General features: G+C 57.2%; 1 protein-coding gene across 1 annotated transcript in view; it reads right to left on the minus strand.

Moving 5' to 3' along the window:
- Positions 1 to 8,553: 8,553 nt before the first annotated feature.
- The window catches only part of DCHS1 (dachsous cadherin-related 1), a 54,989-nt gene continuing 48,481 nt past the window's right edge, over positions 8,554 to 15,061 (minus strand). The window contains exons 16-20 of the mRNA XM_060263794.1: positions 13,006 to 13,160; positions 12,556 to 12,686; positions 11,914 to 12,200; positions 11,351 to 11,489; positions 8,554 to 11,102 (exon numbers count right to left, since the gene is read on the minus strand). Of these exons, the coding sequence (XP_060119777.1) occupies positions 8,554 to 11,102; positions 11,351 to 11,489; positions 11,914 to 12,200; positions 12,556 to 12,686; positions 13,006 to 13,160 (3,261 nt within the window). The remainder of the gene's footprint in view (positions 11,103 to 11,350; positions 11,490 to 11,913; positions 12,201 to 12,555; positions 12,687 to 13,005; positions 13,161 to 15,061) is intronic.

Below are 15,061 nucleotides of genomic sequence, written 5' to 3' on the forward strand. Positions count from 1 at the left end.
TAGGCTGATCCTGCACTGAGGAGGCAGCTGGACTAGGCGGCCTATCTGGCTCCTTCCTACTCTATGATGATGAGCTCAGCAATCCCCCGGGCTGGGCTTTGTGGGTGAAGAAGCCGGTGGGTGGAGCCAAGAATGCCCTTTTCCCATTTACCTCTCGATCTGATGTTGGCCCTCTCTGAGATCTGGCCAGTTTGGCTACACATTGATCTGTGCTACTGTAACTCAGGGCTGGATTGCCACAATGTGCTCTGTGTGGGGCTACCCTTGAAGACAACCCAGATACTTCCACTCATGTAAAATGTAGCAACTCTGTTGGTGGGATCATTTGAAACCTGTCTTATCGCAGAGGCCTCCGTATTGGCTGCCAGTCTGTGTCTAGTCCCAAGGGAAGGTGCTGCCATTAACGGTTGCAGCCCATTCCTGAGAGCAGCTATGGTGGAGGCAGCCAGTGGCCAGCGTTCTAGTGGTGCTACAGGGTGGTTCCCTCTGCAGTTCTTGACAGGGGAGGCGACAGCAGCAGCTTCCCTGCCTGGCACATCCCCCCCCCGCACAAGTCAGAAAGGTAAACTCTTGTGCCAAAGGTTATTTGGAAAGGGGCTGAAACCAAAGTGGCCCCTGCATGGATTTGGGGGGTGGCCTCATTTGAAGCACTGGTGCAGTTCTGGTCACCGTATCTCTACCACATCTCAGTTGCCTCTGGTTTCTTGCTCAGGGTCTCTGTGGCGCTGTCCAGAATCACACTGGCTTTGTCCTACCATCGGAGACTCTCGGGGGCTGCTGGAACTGCAACCCTTGTGAGGGGCTCTGCACAAGTTGTCCAGGCTGGCCTGCCAAGGCAGACTGCTTCCTGCTCCTGCAGCTTTGGCCCCTCTTTCCCATTGCTGGGGTGGGCTGCCCATGTCTGGAGAGACCCAGCAATGGAGGCTCTGAGAAGAGCTGCCGCTGGAGAAAAATGCCAACACCATCCGCCACAGCCCTGGCACCAGAAAAGCGTCTGGCCCCGTCCACCCCCTTTGGCGGTCATGGCAGTCGTTGACCTTCTTGGGCCCACAATCCATCTCAAAAGCCTTTTACTGTCTCCTCCCCCACCCCCCATGCCGCTAACCCAGCTACTGCCTACCAAGGTATTTGCCACGTGGAAGGATGCCCAACTCCTACTAGGCTCAGACAAAGGCTTCCCTGGTGCCCAGGAATGACAGGCGGCTCCCCTGGCTGGGTGTTGTGCCCTGCGGCATTGGTCCAGAGCAGCCCACAAGTGAGGAAGGGGTGCTGGGAGGCCATCTTCTCATGCCCACTGTCTGCTATCTCCACCTGGATCTCCAAAGGAACCTCAGCCACCCCCCACCCCACCCCCCCGCATGCAGGGAGATGGCACAATCCAGGAGGCACCCAGCTGCCGGCACCCCGCCCACTCCTCCCAAAGAGGCTGACATACCTGGGCTGGGCTGGGCTGGACCGCCCCTACGTCTCCACTTGCTCCTTTCAAGCCTGCCCTCCCCCCCCCCACCAGGGAAGAGGCCGAGTCAGTACAAACATGGTGTAGTTTATTAAGGCAGTACTTAGAAAAGTTGGCACTTAGGATTGGGCTCCCTCCCCCACCCCATAAAAAGGGAGGGCCAGGTGAGCAGCGCCCAAGACTCCTCGTGTGCGCCTCCGTGATACAAAAAAGATACAAATGACTGAAACAGGAAAGAGACTGCAATAAATAGAGGGGGGCCAGGCTGAGGGGGGGCATATGTGCAGTTGGAGGGGCTGTGCTTTGGACACAGGCACAAGCAGGGGCTGGCTGAAATAGTTAATAACCCCGCCCCCCACACAGCAGAGCTGGTTCCTGGTTTGCCTCTTCCCGGCTGTGGGCCACTCCTGCCTGCCACAGCTGCCCTCGCCTTCCCACAGCAAAGTTTGGGAAGGCAACAAAGATGGTGTGGGGCAAGGGCTTTTTTTGTAGCAGGAACTCCTTTGCATATTAGGCCACACACCCCTGCTGTAGCCAATCCGCCTGGAGCTTACAGGAGGCCCTGTAAGCTCTTGGAGGATTGGCTGCATAAGAGGGGTGTTGTCAAGCAAGGTAGAATTCCACTGGTAATTGATTGTTTTAGGGTCCTCCATAGAGCTGGCCTGTGAAATATCATGGAGGACCAAGGTCTATTAACTCTGTTATTCTTTCCCCCCTCCCCCTTCTTGCTTATTGCTTGCAAAATAGAAGTAGAAAGAAACGAAACTAACTTGAGAAAGAGTAATCAGCACCTTCCCATACATTCCTGTTAGGGAGTGTAGCACATCTGGGGAAAGCAAGGACGGAGTCCTGATAACTCTTTGAGAATGTGGACATTTATGATAGTTTATGTGTGAGAGCGCATCCCTCGCCCCCACCTTTTGGAATCCTTTTGAAGTATGCCTTAAAAGTATTGTATCAATGTATCTTTACCATCACTCTTAAGAATCTGTTACACAGGAAGTATCGGTCTATCAATAAATATAGTTTTGTATCAAACCTGACTGTCACTGAAACTGCATGCTTGACATTTTGAGAGTGATCCCATAAGAAGATTAACAGCTGTGGCAACTTTGTAACTGGATGGCTGAAAAGATTCCAGTGAGCAGTGAACTTCCAAAACCTGAAGAAGGGGCGAGAGCACCAACACCACCGTGGCACATGCTGGACACCCAGAGAGTCGCTGGGAAGAGCTCCCCTTTCCATATTCAACAACTCTCGGTCACCCCGCACCAGTGGCAACCGCGCACTTCTACCACCACGATGAACGAGGCCCCGGCGCGCAGAGATGCCATCCTGACCAGGCACATGCACTGGGTGAAGATGGCCGCAGGAGCAGGCGAGGCGGCTGAGCCTGGAGAGGAGGGGAGCGCAGCAGCGACCTGCTCGGAAATCGATCCACCTTTGGTAGAGGTGGAAGCGGCTGGGACCCATGAAATAATGGGCCCGGGGGATGAGGAAGACGAGATCGCTCGAGAATTCCGTTCCATGGTAAGAAAGGAAGTTGAAGAGGTCGTCAAGGGGTTGCGGGATGAGATGCAAGCGATGACCACCATGATGGCCGGAGAATTCAACAGGCAAGTCGACCATATTCTGAGGACAACTGACCCGAGAAGAGCCCCACGACCGCCTGCGGCTAGACCCTCGGCAATACCACCCCGGGCGCAACCGGCAGCACCTCTGGCCCCTCGAGAGAGCAGCCGAGGGAGGGAGTTGGAGGTTACCTTCGACGGGGACCCCAAAGAGGTGGAGTACTTCACGATCCAGGCCAATAGCTACATGCATTATTGGGGAAACACCTTCCCTGACGAATTTAGCCATGTGGACTACCTGGGATCAAAACTGAAGGGAGCCGCTAAGCGATGGTATGTGAGTTTGTATGAGGCCATGAACCCGGAACTGGACGACGTGGCCACCTTCCTCCAAGCATTACTGGCCCAGTATGAGGACCCCCTACAGGAGACCCGCGCATTGGCCGCCCTAAGGGACATACAACATGGCTCTAAGTCGATCCGTAAGTACGCTGCTGAGTTCTGCACCAACGTGGCTAAAGTGAGGGGGAGGAGTGAGCTGATGAAGATAGAGCATTTCACCTGGGGGCTGAATGCGAGTGTTCTGGATCGAGCCCTGCAGCAACCGAGGCCAACCACCCTGGTGGGGTGGATACAGCTGGCGGGAGAGGTAGAGACCAACATGAAGAGAGTGGCCATGCATCGCCAGCAGCAGAGCGGCAAGACGGGCTGCGATCAGAAACCAGGGGTGAAGATGGAGGCGAAGAAGACCCAAGTGGGGGGAGGAGCAGGGAAGTCTGCAGCGATCTGCAAATGTTTCCGTTGCGGGGACCCGAACCACCTGGCCAGCAGCTGCCCTAACCTCTCTAGGCCAAGACAAGCACTCCAACTCCAAGAAAGCAGACCAGCCGCCCTAAGGATGCAGCAAAGAGCAGCACAGCCACGAGCTTGGTGCTGGACGAGAAGACCATCGTTATCGATGAGCTGAGTGAGATGTCCTGGGAGGACGAGCCGGCGGGAAACGAGGACAACCTGCTCTAAATGGTGCCAATCAGCAGGTCGCCAACAAACCGACACCACTCATGGTGAGAGTAACGGGGTCGCTATATTTTGTACCACTGATTTTGTTAAACAGCAGACTCAGGAGGTTCATACAGGTGAAAGCCTTGATTGACTCGGGGTGCACGAGGCACATAATCACCCCTAAATTAGTGGACGCATTGGGGCTTTGCCGCATGCCATCCAATTTGAGCAAATGGATGGGTCAGTGATGAGGGGGGAGCCATGCGTATTAGAGACTCAATCGGTGCCAGTGGGCATTAATGACCACTGGGACCGGGAGGCTTTTGTAATAGCCCCATCCTCCTCTTACGATGTAGTGTTAGGAGTGGAGTGGCTGGCAAAGAACGAGCCAGACATCCGCTGGGGGGACCAGACAATAGAGTTCAATGATACGAGGTGCCAAGCCCATCATTGGAAAAAGGAGTGGGGCCCCAGTCCGCCGCCCCAAAATGAGACGGTTTGCCTGACAATGGAAGAAGTCCAGATGATCCCTAAGGCATATCGAGACTTAAGGGGGGTATTCAGTGAACAGGGAGCCGATGAACTCCTGCCCCATAGGGACATGGACTGTGCCATTGAACTGATCCCGAGGCAAACCCTGCCCAAGGCAAAGCTGTACTCAATGGGGTGGGCTGAAAAGGTGGAACTGAGGAAGTTCCTAGATAAGAACCTGAAGAGAGGCTTCATACGACCTGCCACGTCCCCCCACGCAGCCCCCGTCCTCTTTAGGAAAAAGGATGGCTCGCTTAGACTTTGTACTGATTTTCGCGGGATCAATGGGATTTCCACTTCTAATGCATATCCAATACCCCTCATCAAGGACTTACTCAGTACAGTTTCGGAGGAGAAAATCTTTACTAAATTGCACTTGAGAGATACGTACTTCAGGGTGCACATCAAAGAGAGGGACGAGTGGAAAATAGCGTTCAATACACCAATGGGACAATTTGAGTACTTGGTGATGCCATTTGGGTTGCAAGGAGTGCCGAGAGTGTTCATGAACTTTATCAATGAAGTGCTAAGAGAATATTTGTTTAAGGGGGTGGTGGTGTACCTTGATGACATAATTATCTATTCTCAAGACCGCCAATCACAGGTGAAGTAGTGAGGGAAATTCTCAGCACACTGCTAAAGCACAAATTGTATGCTAAGTTGTCCAAATGCAAGTTCCATAAAACCGAACTCAATTTCTTGGGTTTCAGGGTGTCTGGGCAGGGACTGGCCATGGACCCGAGTAAGGTTCAGGCGGTACTAGATTGGGCTCCCCCGAGGACACGTAGACAGCTCCAATCGTTCCTTGGGTTCGCCAATTTCTACCGCACCTTCATACTGGGGTTTGCTCAAATAACATTGCCCCTCACTGAATTATTGTAGACAAAGGGGAGGGGTCCAGACTAAAAAAAAACGGGAACAAAGCTAAATTGGACGCCTAAATGTCAGGAAGCATTCAATAAGCTTAAGAGACTGTTCACCAGCGAGCCAGTCTTGAGTCACCCCAATGAATTAAGGCCTGTCCCATTGTTGCCAGGGAGAGAGGGCCCAAGACCCCACCTCTTTCGAACAATGGTGGAGCAAATTGGAGGGAAGCTGGAAGGGAATCCAAGAGAATCTAGAACTGGCCAAGGAAGCTTATAAAAAGCAATATGATAAATCCCATGTGCCCGTGTGGGATTTCAAAGTGGGTGACTCTGTATTGGTGTCAACAAAAAAACCTCCCGCTGAATCAGCCTTCAAAGAAGTTGGCTTATAGGTTTCTGGGTCCATTCAAAATAAAAAGGCTAATCAATAAAGTGACAGTAGAACTGGAGTTACCCAAGATGTTTAGTAAAATACACCCTGTCTTTCATTGCAGTCTTTTGCAAAGAGACCCGGGTGGTACTCCTTGGCACCCTCGACCACCAGCTCCACAACCTATCCAGATTGGGAATCAGAGTCATCATGAAGTAGAAGAAATTTTAGATGCTAAAGTGAAACGTGGAGTTTTTTGTATTATCTGATTAAGTGGAAACATTTCCCTGCCAGCCAGAATGAATGGGTGGCAGAACAAAATGTCTTAGCCCGAATTAGTAAACAAGTTCTATAAAGCATTCCCTCAAAAACCCCGACGTTGATGTTAAGGGGGGGCAGTATGTCAAGCATGGTAAAATTCCACTGGTAATTGATTGTTTTAGGGTCCTCCATAGAGCTGGCCTGTGAAATATCATGGAGGACCAAGGTCTATTAACTCTGTTATTCTTCCCCCCCCTCCCCCTTCTTGTTTATTGCTTGCAAAGTAGAAGTAGAGAGAAACGAAACTAACTTGAGAAAGAGTAATTAGCACCTTCCCATACATTCCTGTTAGGGAGTGTGGCACATCTGGGGACAGCAAGGACGGAGTCCTGATAACGCTATGAGAATGTAGACATTTATGATAGTTTATGTGTGAGAGCACATCCCTCGCCCCCACCTTTTGGAATCCTTTTGAAGTATGCCTTAAAAGTATTGTATCAATGTATCTTTAGCATCACTCTCAAGAATCTGTTACACAGAAAGTATTGGTCTATCAATAAACGTAGTTTTGTATCAAACTTGACTCGTCATTGAAACCGCATGCTTGACAGGTGTTGCCTAATATGCAAAGGAGTTCCTGCTAGAAAAAAAAAGCCCTGGTGAGGGGTCTGGAGACCAAGTCCTATGAGGAAAGGTTGAAGGAGCTGGGGATGCTTAGCCTGGAGAGGAGGCAGCTGAGAGGTGATAGGATCACCATCTTCAACGACTTGAAGGGCTATCATCTGGAGGATGGGGTGGAATTGCTTTCTGTTGTCCAAGAAGGTCACACCAAAACCAATAGGCTGAAATCAAATCAAAAGAGTTTCTGGCCAAACATGAGGAAGAACTTCCTGACAGACAGAGCAGTTCCTCAGTGGAACAGGCTTCCTCCTTGGGAGGTGTTGGGCTCCCCTTCCTTGGAGATTTTTAAGTAGAGGCTAGATGGCCTCAGCTCAACGCTGATTCTGTGAATGAGGCAGATCCTGAGAGGGAGGGCAGGAAGGGCTGCATCAGGGCTTTGCTCTTGTGGTCCTTTCTTACATGCCCAGGGAAATGTGGGTCAGGCAGCATTTTTTCTGCAGGCCAGTTTGGCCGGGGGTCCTGGAGGGCTTTTGTGCCATCTTCTGGGCGTGGAGCCTGCAGGGGTCACTGAGTGTGTGGGGGGGAGGGGAGGCATTTGTGAATTTCCTGCATTGTGCAGGGGTTGGACTAGGTGACCCTGGGGGTCCCTCCCAACTCTGAGATTCTAAGGCCCTCAAAGAGAGGTGTGCCTGGGTGGGACCCTGTGTGGACCTGCACTGATAGGGAAAACGTGACATGCTGAGCAGTCAATAGCACCAAGAACTGTCAACATTTGTGGCACGGAATAACGCTGTGGCACATGGACTGGTCATTCCCCCCCGGACCTTCCCGCCTCCCTCTTGGGGCTGCTGCTGCCTCCCATTTTACCCCTTGGCCCCTGGGGAGGTGCACCTTCTTTCCACTTCCTCCCCCTCTGTCTGCCAGCGTGGCAGGGGAGGGGCGGGGCTGTCCGTGGCTGCTGCGGTGGCCACAGCTTGTTCCCCGTTATCAGAGAGGGGTGCTTGGAGCTCCAGCTGCCCCAGGAGGCAGACCATGACTGCAAAATGGCTCTCTGTGCTGGGGGTGGGGTTATTGCTCTAGAGGAGGAAAGAACCCCCAGCTCAGAGGAGGCCGCAGGGATCTCGGCTTCTGCCTGTGGTTGCGTGGACCCACCCGGCAGCCCTGGGGCAACTGGAGGCCACCCTTCCAGGCACTCACAGGTGGGCCAAGGCACCCTCTTGGGGGGGAACCAGCCCTCCCATCTCTGGCTGTGCCTGTGTCAGCCACGCAGGGCCTCCGGGCTCTTTGGCGCACGGGGAGAGCTGAAGGCGGCAGGTGGGGAGGCTACAGGGGCTGTGGTGTGGCTGCCAGAATTGATGCTCCTGGCCCTGGCAAGAGAGGCTCCGGCCAGCCCCTGGTCTCCAGGCCTGCCCTGCTCCCGCCGTCTGGAAGGGCAGCCGTGCTTCTCAACGCCATGGTGGGTGGGTGGGGGGAAGCAGTGTCTCTGCTGCTGCAGTCAACCGGAATCCATCCGTCCGCTGCTCTGGCAGCAGGAGGCAGTAGTGAGGCCCAGCCAGCAGTTCGTGATCTGTGCGAAGGGGGCCAGGGCTGGGAAGAAGCGGGGTTACAAACAGTGGCTTCTGTACATGGTGTGGGGGAAGGGCTGTGCGATGGGCAGGGGCCTCCCGTGTGCAGCTTCCAGAGCGTCCCCCTGGGCCTCCGCAGGGGCCTCCTCGTCTGGAAAGGGAAGTGTCTCCGCCCACCTCACACGGCAGAGGAGGATTCCGGGAGGTGCCACAGCCCCAGGGGGGCTACCGGCCTGTCAGAGTCTCACAAGAGCAGGCCTGTTCCCCGTGGGTCTCCTGCCCCACCTGAGGACAGCACACATGGCCCAGCCTAGATGCGGAGCTCAGCGCCCGCATCAGGGGCTGCCTCCGGTGAGTGCTCAGTGCTGATGGCGGATGCCGAGGGGCCCTGGGAAACCCCAAAGGGTGAGACAACCGGGGAGCGGGCAGCCAACGGTGAGAGCGAGGGTGAAAAGCTGGGTGACATGGCTGCCGAAGAGAGCGAGCCCTCGTGGCTGATGGGGGAACGCCGCAGCGAGGAGAGGTGGGGGAAGGCCCGGCCCACAGCAGGCTTGGGGGGCACAGACTTGGCGCCAGGGTGGGCAACCGAGGTGATGAGGGGCGGAGGGTCTATGCGGGGCTTGGGCTTGGCGGGGAGGGGCTTGCGCAGGGAGCTCTCATCCTTGAGGCGCGCGATCTCTGTGAAGACGCTGGCCAGAGGCTGGAACTGGGGGCACCAGTTGAGAAGGTAATCCCAGTTGTAGCTACCACGGAGCTCCTCGTCGCTGGCCACGATGGCTGTGAGCGAGCCGTCCACGCAGGGCTTCCCGTCCTCAGGGAAGGAATAGTCTTTGGGGGCGGAGACGTTGAGGCCGCAGCCGGCCCCCAAGTAGGCACCGCCCCCGTCCTCTCGGTACAGCTGGGGGGGTTGCCCGGGCAGCAGGAGGCTCGGTCCCTTCCTGTTCTTGAACCAATGGGAGGCGTCGACAGCGGCTGGCTCACAAGACATGTCAGAGAGACGGTCGGGATCTGTCTGGATCCCAGAGTCCGGCCCCCGGGCAGCCAGATGCTCCTGCAGGGAGGAGGTGACGCTGGACATGCGGGGGCACTCGTTGATCATGCGGATCTCGTCGTCCTCGGCTGCCTCAGCAGAACCACGGCCGCTTGAGTGGGAGGGGTCCAGCGAGCCACCCCGAGCGTAGGGCCCGGCGGGCTCCGTCCCATAGCCAGGCAGGGCCTCGTGGTAGAGGCAGTCCCCCCCCGGGAGCACCGGCTCGGCGTGACCCAGCTTCTGCAAAGAGCCGCTCTTCACGTGGGCCACGTCCGCCTCCTTGCGGCCACGGCTGTGCCGAGACCGGACGAGGGCGAGCACGATGGCCACGGCAGCCAGCACCACCACCACGCCCAGCGAAGCAGCCACGGCCACCACCAGCAGCAGGTTGAGGTCGGGCACCAGCCCGAAGGAGGTGTGGGTGACGTCGATGGTGACCTGGGTGGCAGCGGAGCGGGAGGCGGGCAGGGGGCTGTGTGCCTGCACCTCCAGCACCATCTCCCGGGGCTCCCGCTCGGGAGGGCCGCCCGCTGGCACCTGGCTGTCGACGCGCAGGTAGATGGTGCCGCTCGTCTGGTTGATCGCAAAGAAGGGAGACGGTTTGGCCAAAGTGTAGAGCACCACCCCATCGAGGCCCTCGTCCTCATCCGTGGCCACCACGTGCCCGATGCTGTGCCCCTTGCGTGCCCCGTGAGGAACCTCGAAGCTGGAGGTGGGGCTGAGGAAGACTGGGTCGTACTCGTCCTCTCCAGTCACCAGGACGCGCACGGTGGCTGTGGCCGAGGCGTTGCCTGCGTCCGTGGCCTGAACCTGCAGCCGGAACGCCTTGCTGCGCTCGTAGTCAAAAGGCCGCCGGGCGTGCAGCTCCCCGGAAGAGGCGTTGATGCTGAAGGCCTCCCACCCCTCTGTTTGCTGCAGCAGGGCATAGCGCAGCTCCCCAAAGACGCCCACGTCTGTGTCTACAGCATGCACGGTGGTGACCAGGCTGCCCGGGGGCAGGTTCTCCCTCAGGCTGGTGCTCAGCACCTCCACAGGGAAATAGGGGGCATTGTCGTTGACGTCCTTCACCTCCACGGTGACCGAGGCCAGCGCAAAGTGCCCGCCCGCCCCGTCAGAGGCCCGCACCACCAGGGTGTGTTGGGCCTGCTCCTCACAGTCCAGGCCCTTGGAGAGGCGAAGGGCTCCGCTGGAGGGGTGCAGGTGGAAGAAGCCGCCGGGGTCGCCAGAGCTGATGCGGTAGTGGACCTGGCCATGGCTGCCTGAGTCGGGGTCGTGGGCGGCCACGCGGAGCAGCTCTGTTCCGGGGAAGGCGCTCTCGCTCACAGCCATGTGGTAGGCGGGGCGGCCAAACACCGGGGGGTTGTCGTTGGCATCCAGTACGGTGAGGACAACCGGCACCACGGCCCTGTGCTGGGGCACGCCTCGGTCGGTCACGGCCACCGTCAGGTTGTACACAGCCACCGCCTCGAAGTCCAGGGGCTCCACGAGGACCAGGGCGCTGGCCCCATCCCCCTGCCCCTCCAGCTGGAAAGCGTGCCCGCTGTTGCCGCTGACGATGGTGTAGTCCAAAGCGGTGTTGTCTCGGGCCACATCGCCGTCTGTGGCATGCAGGGTGAGCACTGTGGTGCCTGGTCGCTGGTCTTCAGGCACGCTGGCATTGTAGTGTGGCTCCAAGAACTGTGGCCCGTGGTCGTTCACGTCCAGCACCTGGACTTGCACTGTGGTCCAGGCCGAGAGTTTGGGAGAGCCCCCGTCGTGGGCCTCCACCCGGATATCCAGCATGGAGTGCCCTGGCTCCAGAACGAGGTGCTGCGTGGTGAAGAGGGTCCCTGTAAGGCAGAAGGGGGAGCCGCCATGAGAGTCTGGAGAGAAGAAGGGGCCGCGGGAACAGACAGGAAGGGGAACCCCCAGCCCCTCCACTGGGGGGGGAGTGGGAAGGCGCTCTGAATCCCAGCCCCCTCACGCTCACCATGAGCCCCGATGACATGCCTGTCTGCAAACAATAACCGGGAAGAGCAAAGGCAAGAGCAGACCTCCCCCGCTGCCCAGTCTTCCTCTCCCCGCCCTGCTCGCTTACCGTTGTGCGGGTCGATGGCGACGGCCTGGCTGGGGGTGGCCAGCTGGTAGGTGACCTCCCCATTGGGGCCGGAGTCCAGATCTGTGGCACTCAGGGCCAGGAGGGGGCTGCCGGCCGGGGTGTGCTCTGGCACCAGCACCTGGGAGAAGGGAGAGGACAGCCTCAGCGTGACCCCTGGGAGTGTGTCCTACACTGTGGGGTGGCTACTGTCTCCAGAGGCTCCTCAAAGTCCAGCCCTTTAGAGGCAGCTGTGGGGAAAGGCCTGCGGATGGGGTGGTGGAGAAAGCGAGACCTTCTAGGCCGCCTTCACGAAGCCAACACAGGGGGCCTGCCCTCCCCCTCCAGCCTGGGGCTTCCCCTGCACTCTGAGCACCAGCAGTGCCCTGCCAGCCCCCCCTGCTGGCCCTGCATGCCAAGGCGGCTGCATCCCACAGGCCAGCAAGTGCTCAGCACCCCCCCTGCCCCCCAAGGGGTCTGCAGCAGCCTGCCTTCCAGCCGGATATGGCCGGGCTTCGGCCTCTGGCTCCCACACCAGCCCAGAAGCCGCCCCCGGAGAGACATACCTGGTAGAGGGCTTGGGCGAAGTGGGGCGCGTTGTCGTTGATGTCTTCCACCAGGACAGTGAGGTTGGCCTCGGTCTCATGCTGGGAGTCGGAGGCACGCACGGTGAGGGTGTACTGGCGGCGCTGCTCATAGTCCAAGGGCCCCATCAGCGAGATGCGGCCCCCGTAGCGCAGGATGCCAAAGGTCCCCCTGGCGCTGCTGTCGAGCACCAGCAGGTAGGAGAGGAGGGGGCCAGAGTCCACGTCGTTGCCCGTCACCATGGTGATCTCCGTGCCCAGCAGGGTGTCTGTGGGGGGGGGAGTGAGTCAGGGTGGGGCACTCATCCCCCCCACACACAAGGGAGAGTGCAAGAGCCCCAGGGAGCCTCTTGGGGGCTGGAGACAGGCGCTCCGGGCCGGAGGGGGGGAGCTCCTGGATACAAGTGGCCCTCAGCAGGCTGAGGGTGCTGCCCCCCCACCCCCAGGGGCATGATTCAAGGGACCGCCCTCCCTGAAAGGCTGAAGGGCACTCTGCAACGACACCTGGTCTCTGCCGGGGTGGGCTGCCCCCTCTGCATTTGCCCCAGAGAACGCCCCCCTCCCGGGCATGCTGCCTGGAGCCTCCCTTGCCCACCACCTCTCCCTGCCCTGCCCTCCACTCACTCTCGGGCACCCGCACCTCCCAGGGCGCAGGGATGGTGGGGCTGTTGTCATTTACATCTATCACCACCACCGTCAGCGTGGCCGAGCCCACGAGGGGAGGGCTGCCTCTGTCCGTTGCTGTCAGCACTAGCCTGTGGAGGAAACACGACCACCGCAGGGCCTCAGGGGATGGCTGAAGCCTCCCCCCCGCCCCCTGAGACAGGTCAGCATGGAGCCCCTGCAGAGGTGGCTCCTGAGTAGACAGATGGCAGGTCTGGGAGAGATCCCGTCTGGGTCGGCCCTCTGGGAGCCTTGCCCCTGCAGGGCCCCTTGTGCTGGAGGGCCATGGGGCCCACAATGCTCCAGCCAACCCCTTCCACCACCACCACCAGAGGGCCCATTCCTTGGCTGCCGTGGGCACGGGGATCCCAAGAACACAACTGAGGAGGAGGAGGAGAAGGTCCACCTTACCGCGTCTGGGCCCAGATCTCTCGGTCCAGAATGGCAGCTGTGGTGATGGAGCCCGTCTGGGCATTGATGTGATAGAGGCCGTTCATGGGCAGCGTGTGGTTGATCATATAGGTTACCTGCCCGTTGGGGCCCTGATCCATGTCATCAGCAACAACCTGCCATGAGAGGGACGGTGTGGGTCCCGCGGTCACTCACTGCTCCCCCCCACCCAAGCAGCTCTCCTTGCCCATTTCCTTCTGTTGTCTCCCACGCTCTGCCCTCCCACCTTTTTCACCCTCACCTGGCCTGGAACAAAAGTCTCCCCCCCACCACCACAGCGCAGCCTCTGCCTCCAGGGAGCCCTGAATGTGCCTATGAAAGGCGACTACGTGGCTCTGGGCAAGAAGGTGAAGGCCTGGGAGGAGCACAGGTGGTGTTTACATCAGTTCTTCCTGTCAAAGGCCGTGGCTTAGGACGAGAAAGGGCAGAGGCATAGCAGTATATGTGAAGGAGGTACATACTTGAGAGGAAATACGTGAATCTGAGCATGGCAGCTCAGTTGAGAGTCTCTGGGTAAAAATAAAAGGAGTAAGAAATAACAGTAATATTATGGTGGGGGTCTGCTGTAGACCACCAAGCCAGGCAGAGGGATGAGACACTAACATAACATAAGAAAAGCCATGTTGGATCAGGCCAATGGCTCATCCAGTCCAATGCTCTGTGACACACAGTGGCCAAAAAACCAGGTGACATCAGGAGGTCCATCACTGGGGCCACTAGAAGCCCTCCCACTGTTGCCCCTCCCAAGCATAGAGAGCATCACTGCCCCAGACACAGAGTTCCATCAATATGCTGTGTAGCTAATAGCCACTGATGGACCTCTGCTCCATAAGGTTATCCAATCCCCTCTTGAAGCCATTTATGCATGTAGCCGCCACCTCCTGTGGCAGTGAATTCCATGACACTCCTAGAGCAGATTACGAAATCCTCAAAGAGATGGGACATATTGGTCATGGGAGATTTCAATTACCTGGACATCTATTGGAAGTCCAACTCTGCTAAAGACAAAAGGTGAAAGAAACTCCTGATTGACAAGGTGGAAGTAGTGGGCACCCTGTGTAGTAGTGACCATATAATTTAGGAATTTACAGTCTTGGGGAAGAGAAAAGCTTTACATGGGCATATAGGTTAAACTTCAGGAAAACAAATTTTGACAAACTTAGAAGTTATGCTGGGTAGAATCATGGCTAGAAATACTGAAGGAGAAGGGAGTTGAAGAAGGATGGGAATTCCTTAAAAGTGAAATATTGAAGACACAAAGAATTCCCATGAGAAGGAAAAATGGGAGGAGCCTAAAGAAGCCAAGATGGATCCATAAACAGCTTTCTGCAAAATAAAAAGGACTCATTTAGGAAATCGAAGGAGGGCCTTAGAACCAAAGATGAATATAAACAAATCACCAGTGCTTGTAGAGAAAGAGTTAGGAAAGCTAAAGCTCAGTATGAGCTTAGGCTGGTCAAAGATACTAAAACAACAACAACAAAAAGGGTTCTTTCCTTATGTTCAGAGTAAGGAAAAGAGCAAGGGCGTGGTAGGCCCATTGTGAGGACAGGATAGTGAAATGGTAACGGGTGACGAAGAGAGGGCGGAACTGCTCAATTCCTACTTTTCCTCAGTCTTCTCTTCTGAGGGAAACAGTGTTTAACATGGCTAAAACAGAACATATAAAGAGGGGAGGGAGTTGCAGCCCAGGATCAGCGTGGGGGTAGTACATGATCCAGAGGGTGGGGCAGAAAGTCTTTTGGAAGCAGACGAGCCAGTACGTGGGTGCAGGAAGGGTGTGCGCCAATGTACGACCGGTGCTGCCAGAGCGGAGGGGAGGTATGTGGGCGGGGGGCCACCCGAGCAGCGCCCTGCCCTAGGGCAGTGCTGCCTGTGGGCTTCACCCAAGCGCGGGTGGAAGTAAGGCGGAGCGTGGCGTTCAGGCAGAGGAAGGAGTGGAGTTGGGGGCGTGGCCAGGCTTAGGCGGCTTCCTGAGCACTTTGGCCCATGATATGCCCCCCCCCCCGAGAGGTGC

Source organism: Heteronotia binoei, unplaced genomic scaffold (genome assembly GCF_032191835.1).
Source record: "Heteronotia binoei isolate CCM8104 ecotype False Entrance Well unplaced genomic scaffold, APGP_CSIRO_Hbin_v1 ptg000881l, whole genome shotgun sequence".
Classification (NCBI taxonomy): domain Eukaryota; kingdom Metazoa; phylum Chordata; class Lepidosauria; order Squamata; family Gekkonidae; genus Heteronotia; species Heteronotia binoei.